The sequence below is a fragment of the Protopterus annectens genome, chromosome 5.part0 (genome assembly GCF_019279795.1).
Source record: "Protopterus annectens isolate FY-2018-M chromosome 5.part0, PAN1.0, whole genome shotgun sequence".
Classification (NCBI taxonomy): Eukaryota; Metazoa; Chordata; order Ceratodontiformes; family Protopteridae; genus Protopterus; species Protopterus annectens.
Genome location: NC_056735.1, coordinates 1,320,202,753 through 1,320,224,346, shown reverse-complemented (window position 1 = coordinate 1,320,224,346; position 21,594 = coordinate 1,320,202,753). Strand labels below are relative to the sequence as shown.

Here is a 21,594-nt window from a genome sequence, read left to right as displayed (position 1 = left end):
TGTAGCTGCCTGGAGGATTGGACCCTGACACCTTCCTCAATGCCGTACTTCAAAGAGGTGTTATCTTTTCTAAAGGAGGCAAGAAAGCCTGATACCAGGAAATCATACATGGCAAAATAGAAGAGATTTTCCACCTTCTGTCATGGCTGACGCATTATCCCAGCTCAAGCAAACATCAGTTCAGCACTGCTTTACCTTTCACTCATATTTGAATAGAGCCTTTCTTCCAGCATAAAGGCTCATACTTCTGCTGTCTCAGCTTGCTTGCAGATTTGTCCACCGCTCTTCACTCACCCCACATGAAACTGTTTCTGAAAAGGGTGTTTCACTTGAGACCTCCCAGAATGGACTCCATTCTAGCATGAGACCTAAACTATGTATTGGAAAAACTAACCCTGCCACCTTTTGAGCTTACTCTTACTGCACCTCAAGATGTTCACCTGGAAGGCCATCTTCATTACAGCCATCACTTCATCTGGAAGAGCCGCTGAACTACACGTCCTCATGTGTATAGAGCCCCTTCACTGTCTTCCATAGGGACAGGGTAACCCTTAGAACAAACCCGTCACTCATGCCCAAGGTGGTTTCAGAACTCTGCCTTATCCAGGCTGTCCATCTGGCAGTCTTCTTCCAAACCCACAGAACAAAGCAGAAAGAATCCTCCACTTACTGTATGTTTGCAGACAGATCAGGTATTACCTCGACAGAACAAAAACTACAGACAGGGCAGGCCAGTTGTTGGTATCCTTTACAGAGGAGAAACAGGGCAAGCCTGTCTCAAGACAAACAGTCTCTAAATGGATTGTAAACTGCATCAGGTTCTATTGCACACCCACCATGGAAAGTCTCTACCTGGCCACAGTAGAGCCCATTCTACTGGGCATGGGGCAACTACCACTGCTTTCCTCAAAGGAGTTCCCACTCAAACGTCCTAGAGGCAGCCACTTGGAATTCAGTTCACACCTTTACTAAACACAGTAATTAGGACAGGTCACTAGGGCCAGGGCAGAGTTCGCCTCTGCCATCCGGCAAAGTATTATTTCCTAATCCTACACTAATCTCCTTCACCTGCAGAGTAGGTTTGGAATTCTTCCCAAGGATTAGTACTGCAGCATTGACTAAACCTAGTACAATTGTGCCCCACTTACCGTAACTGTAGATGTTCGAGTAAATCAGTGTTGCAGTACATATTCCCATCCTCCTGCTCCTCAACTATGTAGGGACCATCTCTGATTCTGCCTCTATGTGTAATCCCTTTGACTTATCACAGATATCTTTGTTTCCTTCTCCTTTGCATTCACAACTAAGATCAGACTGCTGTGGAGGTTGTGCTGTCCTCAGGCATCAAACTGCTTTTCTTCACTTAGAAAGAGCTGAAGATGGTGCCGATGGCCCCCCTCTTATACCCTTTGAGCATCCTTCAGCTTAGGATGGTGCTAGACTATGGTAATTGGGCTGGCCACAAGAATTTGCACTGCAGGAAGTCCCAAAGGTTAGTACTACAGCACTGATCTACTCAGACATCTACAATTATGGTAAGAGGTGCACAACTGTATTTTCTTGGGGGGGGGGGGTTGTTATTCTTTTCTTTGCATTATTTATCATGTATGAGTGTCTTTGCTTGGTGTATTTCTCTTTAGATATCTTTAAAGCTGGAGTAGGCATATCAGTTAATACAGCTTTCTTTCCTGCATATATACTACATATCAAATCTCTCTTTTCTCAGTCTCATCCTTTTCTCCCCTTTGTGTTTTAAATTCTTCAAGTTCATCTGCTATGTCTTACATTATTTCCTTCAGTGCAGTTTTCTGTAGCATGCCCATTTTTTTCTCTTGGTTTATTGCTTTTGTTATAATTTTGTTCGGTTAAGGATGAACATCTGCAACTCTTGACATTTTTTCTCACAGGCTGTTTTGTTTTTCTTTTCTTCGTGATCATTTGTCCTTTTTGTCGGAATTTGGGATTTATCAGTAAAGGCCGTCAGATGTTACTGAAGTTCATTCCTGAAAAATCCAAACTTCTGCACCACGTCTGGGGAACTGTAATCCTGGGACATCATGCAGGCTAAGGGGGCAGTAGGGGATGCAACATAAAAACAACAGAATGCATGTGTAGAGTGCTTGTAGCTGCAGTAATGAACCACCACTAAGTGAGGAAAAGACAAGCACCAAGGCTAACAGAATGTTAGGCTACATTTCTAGGGTATAATTTGTACTCACAAAGAGGTCATTCATTCTTCTTACTGTAGATCACTCTTAACAGCTTATTGTCCAGTTCAGGTTATAGGCAAAGGGAAAGAGAGATACTCTAGAGAGCAAAGAGGTTTTCCTGTAACAGGCTAGTGTTTTGATAATTTATATTAACAGTGGTTTGTTCCTAGTCCTGAAGGCAGTACTAAAGATTTCGGTAAAAGTGATGAAGTATGAGTGGAAAAACATACAAAAGCTATGTCTATGGAGTAGTTAAACCATGGCTTTTGGGATTCAGGCATATTAAACTGATGATAATTTTATCTTTCCTTACTTGTAATCTGTTCCCCACTTAAAGCGGAATGATAGATGTTAATACAGATGAGCAGTTCATGAAGGAGCGTGGGAGACCAGAAAAAAGACTGCAAGGGAGATTGGGAAAGCAATGGCAGGTATGGACTGAACTTCACCCAGGGAAGAAATTAAGGTAAAGCAATTCTTTAGCTGTGTAAGAGAAAAGAGAAGAGTAGAAATAGATGTATGTGAACAATAAAATTCTTGCTACGCATGTGAAGCAAAGATAAGAAACAAACATGCATGTCTGGAAAGGAAAGTTGAAAGAGAAGACTGTAGCTGGAGAGATGTGCTGGTTGAAATGAAGGTAGAGGAGAGAGAAATTAAAGAACAAAAAGAGGACAAGGCCCATGGTTTAGTCTGCATGCCACTAAGTGCATTTAGAATCCTGTTAGATATAGTAAGGCATACTCTTGGTAGAATGAATGGTACAAGAAGATGGAAAAGATATCTGATAACTGTAGGATTAGCCAGCTGTTTGAAGTAACATGAGGGGTAGTCAGGCAGAAGATGGCAACATTTCTTGATATAAGCATGAAAGCTGGCAACAGTGGAAGGAAAAGGGAAATCTTGGTGTGATATGATAATATATTCTAACAATTATCTGTTCCAGGATTGTCTTTATTGTCACAGTTCCACAATCTGTATGGAAACAAAACAGTCACTATATAAAACTAATTGGAGTGCTGCATTCAGTGGAAAACTGCAGAATGAACGTGGCAAGTTTTGAAAGGGAAATTGAATGCAAAAAAATCAGAAAAAAAATGTTTAACATCAGGATCTAGACACACAAGGTCAGGAGGATGCATTTCCACAAGACCAAATTACTTAATTAAGATGAGAGACAAAAATGTAAGAAATAGAAATGAGGCAAAACTATTAATTTGAAAAATTACATAAACCAACTGGACAAACAGACTAATCGTAGTGTGAAACAAGATTAAGAAAAATTTGAAGAAAATGCATATAAAGATATTGAGCATAATAGGAAAACATTTTATAACTACATAAGATGTGGTAGGAGTAAAGGCATGTAAATCGATCAGCTGTGTTAAGATTCTAAAATGTATTCTTACACACAACAGATTATAGATATGTTTACAAAATCTTATGCAAAAGAGTATGGCTCCACAGTGGGTGATAAATTAATGTTGTAACATCCAAGTAACTGTAGATATTGAAATTAAGTTAGATTATATAGAAAAAGAACTATGCAAACTGGAAATAAACAAAGAACATGGAGGAGATGTAAGTAGTAGTAATGATATGAGAACACTTTGGATTGAACCTACAGTACAGTTATATGAATTAGAAGGAGTCAGTTCTGGGCACATTGTGGGTTGCTGCGAAGAGAACTTTTGGTTAATATCAAAGATTGAAACAATACTAATTTCATGCACTTTAATCATACTTTGATTTAGGAATGGGGTTCATTCCTGTCATGGTACCAGAAAGTCAAAAGACTTGGAGGAGGTAAACTGTGAAATACCATTATATCTGTTGTATGGGGAAATACCTCAAGGTTGGAGACATGCGTATATTAAAGCTATCTTTACGAGAAAGGGAATTAGGGCAAACCCACCAGCCTCCTATAGATCTGTGTTTATTTTCTTATTTTGAAAGAATAATGGAAAGGGTTATTTTTGCTAAATTATTGTCAAACTTGAAAAAGTTGGGACTTGAAACCATATTGTAGCATGCATTTATTGAAGAGAGCTCTATAACCACCTGTAACAAGGTGTTCTATTAACAGTGTAATAATAACTGTAAATAAAAAAAGGTGATGTAATTTATACAGACTTCAGCATTTGAAAGTGCTATACACAAAGTAATAATAGATTAGAGCAGCTAGGTATTGATGTTATCTTGATAAGATGGATAGCCGTATGGCTTACAATTAGGACATGGTAAGTATCATACAGCAATTGTACAGGTGACATTCTAGGTTACAGTGAGGGTGTCCCACAGCCTCTGTCCTAGGCTCATACTTGTTTAGTATCTATCTTTCTCATCTGATATATTCTGTAGTTTGTATGCAGATGACCTGAAATTGGGTAAACTGTGTTGCAGATAGGGCATGTGTGCAAAAGAACTTGACTAAATTCACCATTTGGGCACAGGAGAATGATATGCTGATAAATACATCAGAAACTAAGCATATGAGATTTGGGACACACAGACTGATGATTATATCCAGCTTTGAGGTTTTTCTAATTACGTCATCTGATTGGTTAATGATAGTTATAGACCTATAGGATTTGTAAAAATATTTATTATCTAGGAAATCAGAAATTAAATTGTTTGTAAATTGCATTATACCCAAACTAGAGTATAAAATAACATGGAAACCAGTAAGAAAGCAAGCATGAATCCATTGGAGAGAGTACAGTGGAAATTATACCAAGGGCATCCATGGATATGAAAATTTAAGTTATTATGAAAGATTACAAATCAGAATTTGTACAGCATCTCATATAGAAATGTAAGAGGAGATATTATTTAGGTATATAGGGCATTTGGAGGTCACTAACCTACCTCCTAAAATATTTGGGGTTATCAAAAAGTAATAGAGAATCATCAGTCAACCTATGAAGAAGATTATATAGGAATGAGAGATGTACTTAATTGGGTCTCTGACTGAATAGTTGTTGCATGGAACAGACTACCGAATTATATTAAAGCAAGCACTAGTTTAGATATTTTTAAGAACAATGACTGCTTTTGTATGTTGACAGCCTAGAGGGGCATTGCTGCCCATGCCTGAAATATTTGTATTTATGTACGTAACTATGTATGTATATCTGTATGTGGACATTTAGGCTGTTGGAGTTATGTAGCCAAGTAGTCAAGCTCGATTACTGTTTCTGACTAGGACCAGTTCATTAAATAAACGAGTAACGCACACTTGATCAAAAGTTTTGCATCTAATTTAATTTTTAAATTCTTTCTTTCCTCATTAGCTGGTACTGCATTTGAAAACGGGTAACGAGGAAATCCAGGTGCAATGGTTCCTCAGGAATTTAGCAGATGTTAATATTATGGTTCAACCTAAATCGGTGCTTAAGGTTAGTGAGACACTTTGTTTTCTATTGTTCAGGTTATTTTGTGTTCATATGATGCTTTAGAAGATTCCCTGGCTAGTCCTGCAGTCAGAATGTGACAGTGTGATTTCTAAGCATTATTAAAACTTCAATATGTTTTCGTAGATTCAGTATGAAAATAATTTTACTAAATATTGTCATGACAGTATGTAGTGGGACTATTACACACATTTTGCTGTATTTGTGACTTTCTGTTGAGTTGTTTTCTTAGAAAGAACCATGATTTAAGGGTTCAGGTTTGTGATTTACATATGAATATATCTAAAATTCATTTTAAAAGTGTCATACTCTAATAAGTCATATTAATAAGCATATGTAAAGAAGTCAAAAAGCAGTACTGTCATTGTGTAGTAGAGTAGATTTAAAGGCATATAGATGCAGTTTGGAAGTACTACTGTGAGCCTTTGTTCATCCATATCTGATTGTGTTTTTTTTTTTATACGTTCAGTGCATGTGGAATTAGAGACACAAAATGAAGACTTAGTAATAATGTCAAAGGTTTGCAGTACTGGTAGTATCCAGAAATAATTAGATAACTGTAAGTTTCATTCCTTGTTCTTTAGAAATTACTTATTTTCATTTTGCCAAGCATCTGAAAAATAGCCTATATATTTCTGCATAGCCAGTCAGTCTTTATCAGACACATAATCTATTCTTATGCTGGTCCATTGATCACATAAATTCAACTGAAACCTTTCACCCTAAAATTCTCCCACCAGCCTACATGGCATGCTTTTTAAATAGAGCCTTGAGGCTATATTTTTCTCTCTGCTGAAAGGTATATGATTTCCCTATTTCATCTAGTTCTTATTTTGCTCTTTAAATGTAAATAGTTGTCATAAATGTTCTTGATTGTGAGGATCAGTATGAAATATTTGTTTTGGGTAATAGTGTTCTACAGGTGTCTATACATGACCCAGTGTCACCTGATTAGAGCTACTGAGTGTATTGTCCTATACTGTGGCAGTGGTCAGATCCCAAGTAAGACTCTGACCCCAGACGAGATGACAACATTTCAAGAAACAAAGCATTTCAAATTCTTTAATCCATTTTCATCCAGACAAGATCCTAAAAGCATGAGACCACATTTGGAGGTATAAGGCCATCTGATATCTGTGCTTTTATAACTAAATTTAGCTTCTGATCTGAGATCTGTATGGTCCCAATATCAGCATCTCCTGACATTCCAGATTTCTGTTGGGGTTTGTAAAATGGGAAACTCTTTTAGTGGAAATACCAGTTATTTGAATCCTGGTCTCTCATGTTTACTTCCAGCTCGAACACCACAGTCTGTAGCTAAGAACACCTCAGACTTTGCTTGGGGAGCAGTGTCTTTTTTTGTGTCAAGTCAAGAGCCAGAGCCCTTTTAAGGCTAGTATTTATTTTCCTACAAAATCTGTGTAAGGTATTATCCTCTAGCCTTTCTTACACCTATTTCAAGGTTCATTTATTGAATATTTCAGTATGTCTACCCATAGCTGCTCCCATTTCAATGCATTCCTGTGCTAAAATGTTTTTAGGCAGGTATGTCCACCTAGAAAATAGGTTGTTCCTCCTTGGATTCTCAAGTTATTATTTTTTTTTTTTTTGAAAATGAACTCTTGTTCCATTTAAACCAGCCCCTTAGGCTGATTTGAGGTTCATAACATGGAAACAGTTTTACTGGTTTACTCTGACTTTTGCAAGAAGAGTGTTGAAGTCCCAAGTTCTCATGTTGAGTCAATTTTATCTGTTTTTTTTTTCCAGAAAGATATGGTTTCCATGAGAACAAATCTTTCTTTTATGCCTAAAGTAGTATCTGAGTTTACCTTGAGTCAAGCTATCTCTCTGCCTTCTTTCCAGAGCCTAAAAATGAGTGAGAAAGGATTCTTCACACTCTGGATGTCCAGAGACATCTCAAATATTTTTATCATGCCAGAACTAAATCCTTCAAAAACTCTGAACAGCTGTTCATTTCTTCTGAAGTTAAGAAAAGATGACAACCTGTGTCAAAGCAGGCTATCCCCAAGTGGCTGTTGCAGAGTATTTCCTTTTGTTATACACAAGACAACACAATAAGGCAATTCCAGCAGGGTTAAGGTGCAGTTTACCAAGGCCTTGGTTTCATCAGTGACTTTTTGGAAAAGGGTAGATTCTAAGCAACAAACTTGGTCCTGCATAATTCCACAAAGCCCTACAAACTATTGATTCCTTTTCTAGGGCAGGCTTTGCTAGGACCATTCTTCAGGCTTTCCTGGACCCTCATCCTTCCTTCTCCCAGTTAAACATAAGCTATGATCTGATGATGTCCTTCAAGGATGCATCTGCAGTCCTAACAAATGGGTTGTCCTGTCGTCAGGCAGCCCTTCGGTCGGCCGGATTCCAAAGTCTGGGTCTGGCCTCGGCTGATGTCGCACTTCACCCGACGTCATAGCTGCAGTTCTTCGGGTATAAAGGTATCAGCCGACGCCATTTTCCTCAGTCTTTCTTGCCGCGTGGCGCCCGAAGCAGAAGCTGTTTGCAAGTGCCGGTCGGTCAGAACCAGAGATTACTACTACCGAAGAGTTCTAAAAAGCTAAGTACCCCGTTGGGGACTCTTTCTTGCCTCAGCCGATGTCAGAAAAAGTGAATAACTGTTTAACTTGTGGGAAACAAATACCTCATAAAGATTTCCACTCTTACTGCCTACCTTGTTTAGGCCCAGACCACGACGTAGCAGCTTGTCTAGCCTGTGCTTCTTTCAACCGACGGACGCTTAGGCGTCGGTCGAATTTGCTGAGGAGTTTTTCGCTCGCTTTTGCTTACAATATGCCGTGGAAACTCCGGCGTCACAATAACTAAAAGCGCAAGGAAAAGGACCGACACTGCGGTCCGCGGTTTCGGCGAAACGCGGTTAAGTCAACGCGAGTGTCTCGGTTTCGGCTGAAACTGAGTCCACGGTTCTTCCTTCGGCCGAAAGCTTGCCTCCTACCGAGGCCTCATCCAGCATGGCTGAATCTGCTACTGAAATCCCACCTGCTCTGGCAGGTTCACAGGATTTATCTGATACTATACCTTTAGATATATCTACTCCTGCACGTGGAGCTGCTAGGCCCCCTGCATCCATGTCGATTAAGGCTTTTGCCAGGGCTAAAGCAGCAAAATCTACCAAAACTGTCCCTGCTAAGACCCCCTCTCACAGGCCTAGCTCTAGTTCTCAAATGCTTAGTCTAGCAGAGGATCTCATTTCTTTGATCCGGGGATCCCAACCTCACCCTGACAGGGCCTCTCACCCACCTCCAGAGAAGAGGCCTAGAGCAGAGCCCTGAGCCAGTTTCTTCAGATTACTCCTCTGATGATTCAGATAATACAAACCCTCCAGAGGGCCCTTATTCTCCTTATGAGGACTCTGATGCAGAAGACTCCATTCCTTCTGCCTTTCCGCCTGAGGAATTTTCTTTTGGGGAAACCTTGCATGCTATGAGGGAACAATTTCAATGGCAGGGCCAGGATTTTTCAGACTCTAGGAAAAGGCTTAGGACCTTTTTGCATTTGCCACAGCATAGGCCTTTAGCCATTCCTCCAGTACTTACTGTTGTGGATGATGCATTTAATGATGCTTGTACTGCTCCTGATTCTCTTCCTCCGGCCCCTGCTAAGCCCGACAGGTACTACAGGGTTCCGGACACACATTATCATTTGTATAAGGCTCCTTTTGCAGATCCCGAAACTATCTCCCAGGGACCCAAGGCTGTAGCAGCTACCTCTGCCAAAAAAACCCTCCCCTCTGAAAGGGAATCTAGGGCCTTAGAGAGATGGGGTAAAAAAGTTTACACTTCTGCTACTCTTTCGGCTAGGGCCTTAAACTGTCAATTCCGCATGATTCAGTATCAGGAATTTATGTTAGATCAGTTAACTAAAAAACTGTCCTCGTCTGAATCATTAGACAAAAAATCTGTTCAGGAAATGGTACATAACATTCAGCAGGTCAGTAATCATTCCTTAAAATGCGGCTATGATGCACTGGAGGCTTCCTTTAGATCAGCTATGACTGGTACAGTGATCAGAAGACATGCATGGTTAAAAGAGGGAATGTGGCCCTGAGCTTCAACATTCAGTTACAAGCAATATTTGTACCAGGAAAAGAAAATATACTAGCAGACATCCTAAGCAGAACTACCACGGATGCCCACGAATGGATGCTGCATCCAGACATCTTCAAATCCATTACAGGGAAATGGGGACTACCAGAAATAGACTTATTCGCATCCCCACACAACCACCAATTGAAAAAATTCTGCACGAGGGCATACCACCCACTTGCTTGGAAGGTGGACTCCCTATCTTTCAGTTGGAAAAACCTGACAGCATATGCATTCCCACCTCTTCCTTTGATGCACAAGGTGCTATTGAAGATCAAAGAAGACCGTCCAAGGATCATCCTGATAGCTCCAGACTGGCCGAGGCAGCATTGGTACCCATTACTGAGGAGCATGTCTCGGGAACAAATATGGCCTCTGCCCCTAGTTCCCTTACTGTTAACACAGAACAACTTCAAAACCCTGCATCCAAACCTAAAAACACTGCAGCTGGCTGCCTGGAACATTGCATAAGATAAAATAACCCGGATTTATCTCAAAGGGTTAAAGACATTATCTTGGAGGCTCGCAGACCCTCAACAAGGAAAACTTATTCAGCAAAATGGAAAAGATATCTCATTTGGAGTGCAGCAAAAGGAGAAAATGTGTCACTGGTAAACATAGCTAACATCCTGGAATACTTGGCAGAGCTTTTCCACAATGGCCTGTCCTATTCTTCCATTAAGATTCATGCATCAGCTATTTCAGCAGAATACAACATGGACCCTCCAGTCTTCTCACATCCTCTACTCAGGCAGTTTCTGAGAGGAATTAAAAATGTAAAACCACCAAGGAAGCCACCATTGCTCGCATGGGACTTGAACTTTGTGCTAGAAAAGTTGACACTCCCTCCTTTCGAGCCAGCAGCAACAGCAGAATTACAGTACTTATCATGGAAAACTGCTTTCCTGCTTGCAATCACTTCAGCAAGAAGGGTTTCTGAATACAGGCATTAATGGCAGTACAGCCCTTCCTTATCTTCCATCAAGATAGAGTGTCCATGAGAACTAATCCTACTTTTATGCCAAAGGTGGTCTCCAGGGTATCTTTAAACCAAGCTATCCACCTGCCTACATTCTTCCCCAACCCACAGAACAGGGGAGAAAGACTATTACATACCTTGGATGTACATAGGCAATTGCGCTACTACCTGGACAGGACCAAGAGCAGTAGAAAAACTGACCAGCTACTGGTAGCATATGCAACAGGAATGGAAGGAAAAGCAATTTCAAAACAGACAATCTCTAAGTGGATAGGAAATTGCATTAGATTTTGTTACTCTTACCATGGAAAGGCAACTCCAGACAACATCAGACCTCACTCCACAAGGGCTACAGCCACTACTACAGCTTTTTTACGAGGAGTGGCTACCAAAGACATTTTAGAGGCTGCTACTTGGAGCTCCATGCATACATTTGCCAAGCATTATAATCTACCCTTATACTCCAGATCCCGAGCAGGTTTTGCCACTGCTGTTTTGCAAGGGATCTTAACTACACCATAATCTTATTATTCCTCCTCCCCCAGTTTGGCTATGGTATTCTACCCATTTGTTAGGACTGCAGATGCATCCTTGAAGGACATAGTACAGTTTTGTACCTACCATAAATGTAGATGTCCGAGAGGTATGCATCTATGCATCTGCAGTCAAGATTACCCTCCCTCCTTCCCCTCTGTGGTACTCCTAGGGTATTTGCCCATCTCCTAGCTAGCTGGGGGAATCTGTTATGGTGTATTTGTTTGTATATATGTATATACATGTTTTATTTTTATTTGCTCTCTCCTATTTGGAAACTTTTACATTTATCCAAATTTAGCCTTCCTAGAGGGCACCTGGCATCTGGGGCAAGAAACACTGAGGAAAATGGCGTCGGCTGATACCTTTATACCCGAAGAACTGCAGCTATGACGTCGGGTGAAGTGCGACATCAGCCGAGGCCAGACCCAGACTTTGGAATCCGGCCGACCGAAGGGCTGCCTGACGACAGGACAACCCATTTGTTAGGACTGCAGATGCATACCTCTCGGACATCTACATTTATGGTAGGTACAAAACTGTACTTTGTCAATTTTCATTCTGCCTTCAACTGATGGTTTCAGATCTGATCCCTCGGGTCCGACTCAGCCATTGCTAAAGCTCGTAACAACCAAAAACTCTCAAGCTTCTCCCTTACCCATAATGCACAAACCCCAAGTACCTCAGATCCCATTTGCTGCTTACATGAAAGGCGTGGTGTCCATTACTCTCAAGCAGATACGTTTTTAAATTGTGAAATTTTTCTACTTTCTTAGTGAACCTGTCAAATTATTGGATTTCTTTAATCCCTTACTTAATTGCCTACCTTATTATTGATGTCCTTCAAGGATGCATCTGCAGTCCTTACAAATGGGTTGTCCTGTCGTCAGGCAGCCCTTCGGTTGGCCGGATTCCAAAGTCTGGGTCTGGCCTCGGCTGATGTCGCACTTCACCCGACATCATAGCTGCAGTTCTTCGGGTATAAAGGTATCAGCCAACGCCATTTTCCTCAGTCTTTCTTGCCACGTGGCGCCCGAAGCAGAAGCTGTTCGCAAGTGCCAGTCGGTCAGAACCAGAGATTACTACTACCGAAGACTTCTAAAAAGCTAAGTACCCCGTTGGGGACTCTTTCTTGCCTCAGCCGATGTCAGAAAAAGTGAATAACTGTTTAACTTGTGGGAAACAAATACCTCATAAAGATTTCCACTCTTACTGCTTACCTTGCTTAGGCCCAGACCACGACGTAGCAGCTTGCCTAGCCTGTGCTTCTTTCAACCGACGGACGCTTAGACGTCGGTCGGAATTTGCTGAGGAGTTTTTGGCTCCGCTTTTGCTTACATTATGCCGTCGGATACTCCGACTACGCAAATATCTAAAAAGCGCAAGGAAAAGGACCGACACTCGCGGTCCGTGGTTTCGGCCGAAACCGTGGTTAAGCCAACCGCGAGTGTCTCGGTTTCGGCTGAAACCGAGTCCACGCTTCTTCCTTCGGCCGAAAGCTTACCTCCTACCGAGGCCTCATCCAGCTTGGCTGAATCTGCTACTGAAATCCCACCCGCTCTTGCAGGTTCACAGGATTTATCTGATACTATCCCTTTGGATATTTCTACCCCTGCACGTGGAGCTGCTAGGCCACCTGCATCCATGTCGATTAAGGCCTTTGCCAGGGCTAAAGCAGCAAAATCTACCAAAACTGTGCCTGCTAAGACCCCCTCTCACAGGCCTAGCTCTAGTTCTCAAATGCTTAGTCTAGCAGAGGATCTCATTTCTTTGATCCGGGGATCCCAACCACATCCAGACAGGGCCTCTCACCCACCTCCAGAGAAGAGGCCTAGAGTAGAGCCCCTGAGCCAGTTTCTTCAGATGACTCCTCTGATGAATCAGATAATACAAACCCTCCAGAGGGCCCTTTTTCTCCTTATGAGGACTCTGATGCAGAAGAGTCCATTCCTTCTGCCTCTCTGCCTGAGGAATTTTCTTTGGGGAAACCTTGCATGCTATGAGGGAACAATTTCAGTGGCAGGGCCAGGATTTTTCAGACTCTAGGAAAAGGCTTAGAACCTTTTTACATTTGCCACAGCATAGGCCTTTAGCCATTCCTCCAGTACTTACTGTTGTGGATGATGCATTTAATGATGCTTGTACTGCTCCTGATTCTCTTCCTCCGGCCCCTGCTAAGCCCGATAGGTACTACAGGGTTCGGACACACACTATCATTTGTATAAGGCTCCTTTGCAGATCCCAAAACTATCTCCCAGGGACCCAAGGCTGTAGCAGCTACCTCTGCCAAAACCCCCTCCCTCTGAAAGGGAATCTAGGGCCTTAGAGATGGGGTAAAAATGTTTACACTTCTGCTACTCTTTCAGCTAGGGCCTTGAACTGTCAATTCCACATGATTCAGTATCAGGAATTTATGTTAGACCAGTTAACTAAAAACTGTCCTCGGATGAACCATTAGACAAAAATCTGTACAGGAAATGGTACATAACATTCAGCAGGTCAGTAATCATTCCTTAAAATGCGGCTATGATGCACTGGAGGCTTCCTTTAGATCAGCCATGACTGGTACAGTGATCAGAAGACATGCATGGTTAAAAGAGCAGTCCTTACCAGACCATGTTAAATCAAAGCTCCTAGATGCTCCCATGGATAAGCTCAATTTGTTTGGCTCCCCTGCACAGCAGGTGCTGAAGAAGGTGGAAGAGAAAGCAAAATCTGTCCAGACAGTCAAGGATTTCTTGCAGGTCCAGCCTCCAAGGTTTAGCAGGAACTGGCCTTCCAAGAATTGGTCCTTTCCAGACACTTCCAGAGCTCGAGAGGCAGGAATAGGCTCAAGAGGCAGGGGTCAATCCAGAGGTGCCTACAGGGGGACGTCAGTGGCAGGCTAACAACCAGCGAGGTACAGCCACAGATCCAGCCACCACCACTTCCACAGGACAATCACAGTGACTTGGCTCTGGCACCGCCTACCAGGGAACAACTAGAAGCACCCTTAGGCGGGAAGCTAGCCTTATTTTCAGTAAACTGGCATTACATCACAGGAGACAAATGGATTTTACAGACAATAGACCAAAGTTACAGGTTTCACTTCCATACTCTACCAAGGAAGAGAGGAATGCCAAACCTACCTCCAAATCAGAAGACAGAAGCTCTACAACAAATAACTCACTAAGGATGAGAGCTGTAGAAAGGGTGCCATCTATGGAACAAGGGCAAGGATTTTACTCCAGACTCTTCCTGGTACCAAGAAAAGAAAACCAATGGAGACCTATTCTCGACCTGTCTGCTTTAAACACATACCTCATTGTTCCAAAATTCAAAATGCTGACCCTACAGCAACTTCTTCCCATGCTGGGCAAGCAGTCTTGGGTGGTAACTCTAGATCTCAAGGAGGCATACCTGCACGTCCCCATACGACCAAATTGCAGAAGATACCTCAGATTTCTTGCAGGATCAGAGCATTATCAATTCTCAGCATTGCCCTTTGGCTTATCTACTGCACCCAGAGTATTCACGAAATGCCTGGCATCAGTAATTGCTCATTGCAGGCTTCAGGGAATTCAAATTTACCCTTACCTGGACGACTGCCTGTTACAAGTGGACAACAAAAACAAATTAACAAAAGATTTGAAAAGGGTCATTCATCTACTGCAAGCCCTGGGATACACAGTCAATATAAAAAAGTCAAGGCTGATACCATCCCAAAGGATAACCTTCTTGGGTGCAGATCTGGACACATCAAAACAAATGGCATTCCTGACAGTAGAAAAACAGGAGCAACTCCCTCTCTACTTCATGGCATTAACAAAGCAGAATCAGCTAACAGCAAGAAAAGTCCTGCAAGCCCTGAGTTACATGGCATCCTGCATAATATTGATTCCACATGCGAAAGTTGCAGTGGTACCTAAGGAATTTATGGTCTCAGCACAAACACAGCCTAGAAACCCAAATTCCAATAATTCCATGCCTGAAGCAAGAATTCCAATGGTGGGCTCAGGCCTGTCAATCAAACAAAGGACTGCCCTTCCACAGCACTCAACCAAGCCAGACCATCACAACGGACGCCTCAGACCTCGGTTGGGGGGCGCACATGCTGGACAAGTGCATACAAGGCTTATGGACTCAAGACCAGCTGCACCTACACATAAATCAAAAGGAAATGCTGGCAGTAAAACTGGCAATTCAGACATTCAGACCATTTCTTCGACAGGGTCAACTGTTGATAAGGACGGACAACACCACAGTTATGTGGTACATCAACAAACAGGGAGGCACACATTCATACCCTCTATGCCGGATGGCAATGGACCTCTGGAATGTGGCCCTGAGCTTCAACATTCAGTTACAAGCAATTTTTGTGCCAGGAAAAGAAAATATACTAGCAGACATCCTAAGCAGAACTACCACGGATGCCCACGAATGGATGCTGCATCCGGACATCTTCAAAACCATTACAGGGAAATGGGGACTACCAGAAATAGACTTATTTGCATCCCCACACAATCACCAACTGAAAAAATTCTGCACAAGGACGTACCACCCACTTGCTTGGAAAGTGGACTCCTATCTTTCAGTTGGAAAACCTGACAGCATATGCATTCCCACCTCTTCCTTTGATGCACAAGGTGCTATTGAAGATCAAAGAAGACCGTCCAAGGATCATCCTGATAGCTCCAGACTGGCCAAGGCAACATTGGTACCCATTACTGAGGAGTATGTCTCGGGAACAAATATGGCCTCTGCCCTAGTTCCCTTACTGTTAACACAGAACAACTTCAAAATCCTGCATCCAAACCTGAAAACACTGCAGCTGGCTGCCTGGAACATTGCATAAGACCAAATAACCCAGATTTATCTCAAAGGGTTAAAGACATTATCTTGGAGGCTCGCAGACCCTCAACAAGAAAAAATTATTCAGCAAAATGGAAAAGATATCTCATTTGGAGTACTGCAAAAGGAGAAAATGTGTCACTTGTAAACATAGCTAACATCCTGGAATACTTGGCAGAGCTCTTCCACAATGGCCTGTCATATTCTTCCATTAAGATTCATGCATCAGCTATTTCAGCAGAATACAACTTGGATCCTCCAGTCTTCTCACATCCTCTGCTCAGGCAGTTTCTGAGAGGAATTAAAAATGTAAAACCACCTAGGAAGCCACCATTGCCAGCATGGGACTTGAACTTTGTGCTAGAAAAGTTGACACTCCCTCCTTTCGAGCCAGCAGCAACAGCAGAATTACAGTACTTATCATGGAAAACTGCTTTCCTACTTGCAATCACTTCAGCAAGAAGGGTTTCTGAACTACAGGCATTAATGGCAGTACAACCCTTCCTTATCTTCCATCAGGACAGAGTGTCCATGAGAACTAATCCTACTTTTATGCCAAAGGTGGTCTCCAGGGTATCTTTAAATCAAGCTATCCACCTGCCTACATTCTTCCCCAACCCACAGAACAGGGGAGAAAGACTGTTGCATACTTTGGACGTACATAGACAATTACGTTACTACCTGGACAGGACCAAGAGCAATAGAAAAACTGACCAGCTACTGGTAGCATATGCAACAGGAATGGAAGGAAAAGCAATTTCAAAACAGACAATCTCTAAGTGGATAGGAAATTGCATTAGATTTTGTTACTCCTACCATGGGAAGAAAACTCCAGAAAACATCAGGCCTCACTCTACAAGGGCTACAGCCACTACCACAGCTTTTTTACGAGGAGTGGCTACCAAAGACATTTTAGAGGCTGCTACTTGGAGCTCCGTGCATACATTTGCCAAGCATTATAATTTACCCTTATACTCCAGATCCCGAGCAGGTTTTGCCACTGCTGTTTTGCAAGGGATCTTAACTACACCATAATCTTATTACTCCTCCTCCCCAGTTTGGCTATGGTATTCTACCCATTTGTAAGGACTGCAGATGCATCCTTGAAGGACATAGTACAGTTTTGTACCTACCATAAATGTAGATGTCCGATAGGCATGCATCTGCAGTCAGGATTACCCACCCTCCTTCCCCTCTGTGGTACTCCTAGGGTATTTGCCCATCTTGTAGCTAGCTGGGGGAATCTATTATGGTGTATTTGTTTGTATATATGTACATACATGCTTATTTTTTGTTTGCTCTCTACTGTTTGGAACCATTTGCATTTATCCAAATTTAGCCTTCCTAGAGGGCCCCTGGCATCTGGGGCAAGAAACAATGAGGAAAATGGCGTCGGCTGATACCTTTATACCCGAAGAACTGCAGCTATGACGTCGGGTGAAGTGCGACATCAGCCGAGGCCAGACCCAGACTTTGGAATCCGGCCGACCGAAGGGCTGCCTGACGACAGGACAACCCATTTGTAAGGACTGCAGATGCATGCCTATCGGACATCTACATTTATGGTAGGTACAAAACTGTACTTTTTTTTCCAGTTAAAATGTCTTTTTGTCCTTCTTTTCTTCCTTCCATTCAATTCTGTACCTTCGAGTACTATCGTTAGTATTCTTCCCCTTTTACTACACTTTGTGTTGTTTCATATTACCATTGCTAGTATTTTCTGTAGCTGTCTGTTCCTTTTATTAACATATAAGTATATATATTTTTTATTCAGTTCTGTTGAATATTCTTCCTAACTGTTGTTTCCCACCAAGGCAAAGAAAGATAAAAGCCCAGCTGGATTAAAAAAAATGTCTTGCATGCAGGCACAAAATTCCGTTATCGTATGCCCACACTTTGTGTGTATTGTCTATGACCTCTGCATTTACAAGAGGACTGCTCTGTTTGTCACGGTAGAAAGAAAGAATAAATTGATTTTAAAACGACTTTTTCCTTCTACTTTAGAGAAACTTTCTCTGGAGCTATGTTCCCTAAAAAAATCTAGGAGGCCCAAATCTCCTTCTCTGAGCCCTTCTACCTCTTCCTGCATGGCTTTGGCGCAATCTAGGAAAAGACCTTCTGTCATTCTGACTTCCCCTTCGGATCCTAAAGGAAAAAAGTCTAAATTATTGGATCTGACCTCAACCTCAGATCTGAAGCAAAGAAAAGGAGATTTATCGGTTCTGACCTCAACATTGGATTCAAAGCAAAAGAAAAATGAAATGTCGGATCTGACTTCTGATCCAATGCAAAAAACAACCGATCCAGCTACTCTGTCCACCATTATTTACCTTCCAAGGACTAGATACTCCCCTTCAATAGACCCAGTGCCCTGCAAGGTTCCCTCTCCCTTTATGGAGAGACCTAGATCCCCTTCTGTATTTTCCACTCGCTCTTCCAGGAGCTTAACAGAAGAAGGCGTGGAGACGGTAGTGAGAAGAATTCTCTCAGCACAGACTCTGACGGGCACCCATTTGACTCCTACCTCTTCTGGTCAAGAGTCTGATCTTTTATCACATCCCCTCTGCCAGTTCCTTCTCTGATTCCTTCCACTGTCTCAGAGTCCTTGGATCCAATCTGTCCAGCTCCTTCTGACTCGGATCCAAAGATACTTTATCCTCGGATCTGAATTCGCTCTGAGCACTTTGGTTCATTCGGATCCAGAGAGCTCTCGGGGCCAAGGCTTCCTTGTCAGATCCGAGGTGTTTGAGTTGACTCCAAAGTTATTGGAGCCATCTCTGTCCCTCGGAGCCTCAACACAGGTTAGCTCGGATCCGGCTTCTGCCTCTGGGGGGATTGTCCTTGGAGCATGGAGGGTCAAGGGTCCAAAAGCTTGCCTTGTTAGATCTGAGGTCCTCTTCCTCTTTGGGGAGATCTGAGCATAGTCTGTGTCAGCAACACAGATGGTTCCCACCCCCTTGAATCCTCAAGTCTACAGCCTTGATGTCTCTGTGATTGGAGTCTCAACCCTCTTTTACACAAGGACAGCCAGTACTGAAACATTAGGCTTCACAACAGGGTATGCCAACTTTTTCTGATACCTCTCCAGAGCATCCCACTGAGGAGGTTCTTAAGAAGATGTGCAAGAGGAAGCACTTGGAAGTGAATCACAGAAGATACAAACTTTGGTGAGGATGAAGGGTCCGCACGGTCACCTCCTGAATATGTCTCATTTGGAGACATCCTTGAAATCTTAAACAGAGAAGTGGCTAGATGCCCAGCAACCCTTCATCCGAGGAGTCTGTATTCCTGGAGACTTTTGGTACTGGTCTGTCTACCTTCTGGGGTGACTGCACCCATCGAGGAGCTCATTGAGTTGATCTCTTGGTCTGCATGAGAGGATCAGAACACTACTTTGAACCAATACCTTAGATACTTGACAAAATTATGGCGCCACCGGAAGACAAACAGTTTCAGGGGGGAAAAAGTTCCTGTTGATGCCATGGTTGTGGCCGCAGCCACTAAAAAGGAACTTGCTGAGGAGAGTTCTACTGTTCATCCCCCCCAACAAGGAGTCTTGGGTGATGGACACGTTTGGGAAGCATGTCTGTGCTTCAGTAACCTTCACCTTAAGGTCACTGAAGTTTTTGGCACATTTCACAAGGTTACAGAGGGATTTGATTAAGCACCTTTCAAATACCCTCCCAGGATCCGTTTCTGAGGAAGTACAGTCATCTGTCTGTCACTTCTCAGTTGGCTACCCTGCAGTCTATTTCCAGTTCATCCATGAAGCTCATTTCGCATGTAGCCGAAGGAGCCTCAAGGGCAGAGGGTTCAGGCATTTCCATCAGGAGACATGGTTGGATGTGGTTATGTGATTTTCAAAGCCCTTAAAGTCTTCATTCATCAGTGCTTCTTTTGACAACACATCTTTATTTGCCCCAAAAGTGAAAGACCATTATCCAGATTTGAGAAGGACAGAAAGACCCTATCTGCCATGGACGTACATTTTTCAACTACTCAAAGATCCTTTTCAAGGAATCAATGATGTAGTGAAAAGATATTGTTCAAAAAATCCCAGGGACCTTTCTGGGACATACATTGAGGAAGTTCTCCCTAGGGGTAGAGGGGTGAACTCTAATGGTAGACGCATTCCCCATGGCAGAGGTGGCCCACAAAACCAGGGGTCCAGAGATTTGTTCTTTGACAGACCCTTCCAACGTTCCTGAAAGGAGGCCCGATTGCCCTCCCTGGAGGCAATTGAGGGTCAACTATTCTTGCACCAGAGAGCCTGGCTAGAAATAGCAACAGATAGTTGGGCACAGAGGATTATTTCCAGAAGTTATATAATACCATTTTCCCTTCCTCATCATCCAATTTCAAGAAATATCCTTGATGTTCCACTCAGTCAGAGTAAACAAGCAACAATTCAGGTACAAAAGCTGCTAGAAAAAAAGAGTCATCCAAGAAGTCCCATCAGACCAGTTAGAATCCAGAACTTGCTCAAGATTCTTTTTAGAGTCAGAAATACAGGAGACTGGGGACCAGTTTTAGATCTCAGCAACTTAAACAATTCAGTTCAGTGCACCAAGTTCCAGATGGTCACGGTTCAGTCCATTCTCCCTTTTCTAAGCAAGGACGACTGGATATGCTTGACAGACCTTCAGGATGCATATTATCACATAAAGATGAACAGGTGATCCAGAAGATATGTACTCTTCCGGCTGGGAACGAGTCATTAGCAGTTCAGAGTTGTGACCTTTTCTTTCACCACAGCCCCCAGGGTGCCAAGTGTATGGCAGTAATAACAACTCACTTGAGACTGCAAGGATTCTGGGTGTTTCTGTATCTAGGCAACTGGCTCATTACCTCCCCGACCAGGCATCATATAACAAGGGCAAGAGATCAGGTTCTCCAGACATGTTCTCGTCTGGGGATAACCATAGACTATGAGATGTCTCAACTGGAACCAACACAAAATTTGGAATTTATAGGAGCTCTGTTCAACATAAAGTCAATGATAGCCTCACTACCTCTATCAAGGGTTCAGACCATAAGGTCATGGGTCAGAAGAATAATCTACAGTACCAAGATTTCAGCCTGCTTGGTCCTTCAAGCTCTAGTGTCAATGTCAGCAGTAATAACACTAGTACATTTAGCCATATTTTACATGAGGATCCTACAGTGGATGCTAGCAACACGATGGTCGATACGTTACCAACCCATGTCACTTCTAATATAAATCACCCACACTTCAAGAGGGATCTCAGGTGGTGGATTCAATCAAACCACATCCTACAAGGCTGTCTGTTCAGTCCTGTCAACCCAAAGCAATAGTGGCCATAGATGCTTCTCATTTGGGGCAGAGGGAGCATTTTCTGGGGAAAACAGTCCAAGGCACTTGATACACCAAAGAGGCCAACTTGCGTATCAGTGTGCTAGAGATGAGTGCAGTGATTTTAGAGTTGCAGGCTGTTCACAATGCTCTTCCTTTGGGGTCGATTGCAGTTCAGACAGACAATATGTCA

General features: G+C 42.7%; 1 protein-coding gene across 2 annotated transcripts in view; it reads left to right on the top strand.

Annotated features, from left to right (window-relative positions):
• The window catches only part of C2CD2 (C2 calcium dependent domain containing 2), a 1,081,249-nt gene that overhangs the window by 393,249 nt on the left and 666,406 nt on the right, over window positions 1-21,594 (top strand). For both annotated transcript variants that reach the window (XM_044071129.1, XM_044071130.1), the window contains exon 4: window positions 5,504-5,608. In XM_044071129.1, the coding sequence (XP_043927064.1) occupies window positions 5,504-5,608 (105 nt within the window). The remainder of the gene's footprint in view (window positions 1-5,503; window positions 5,609-21,594) is intronic.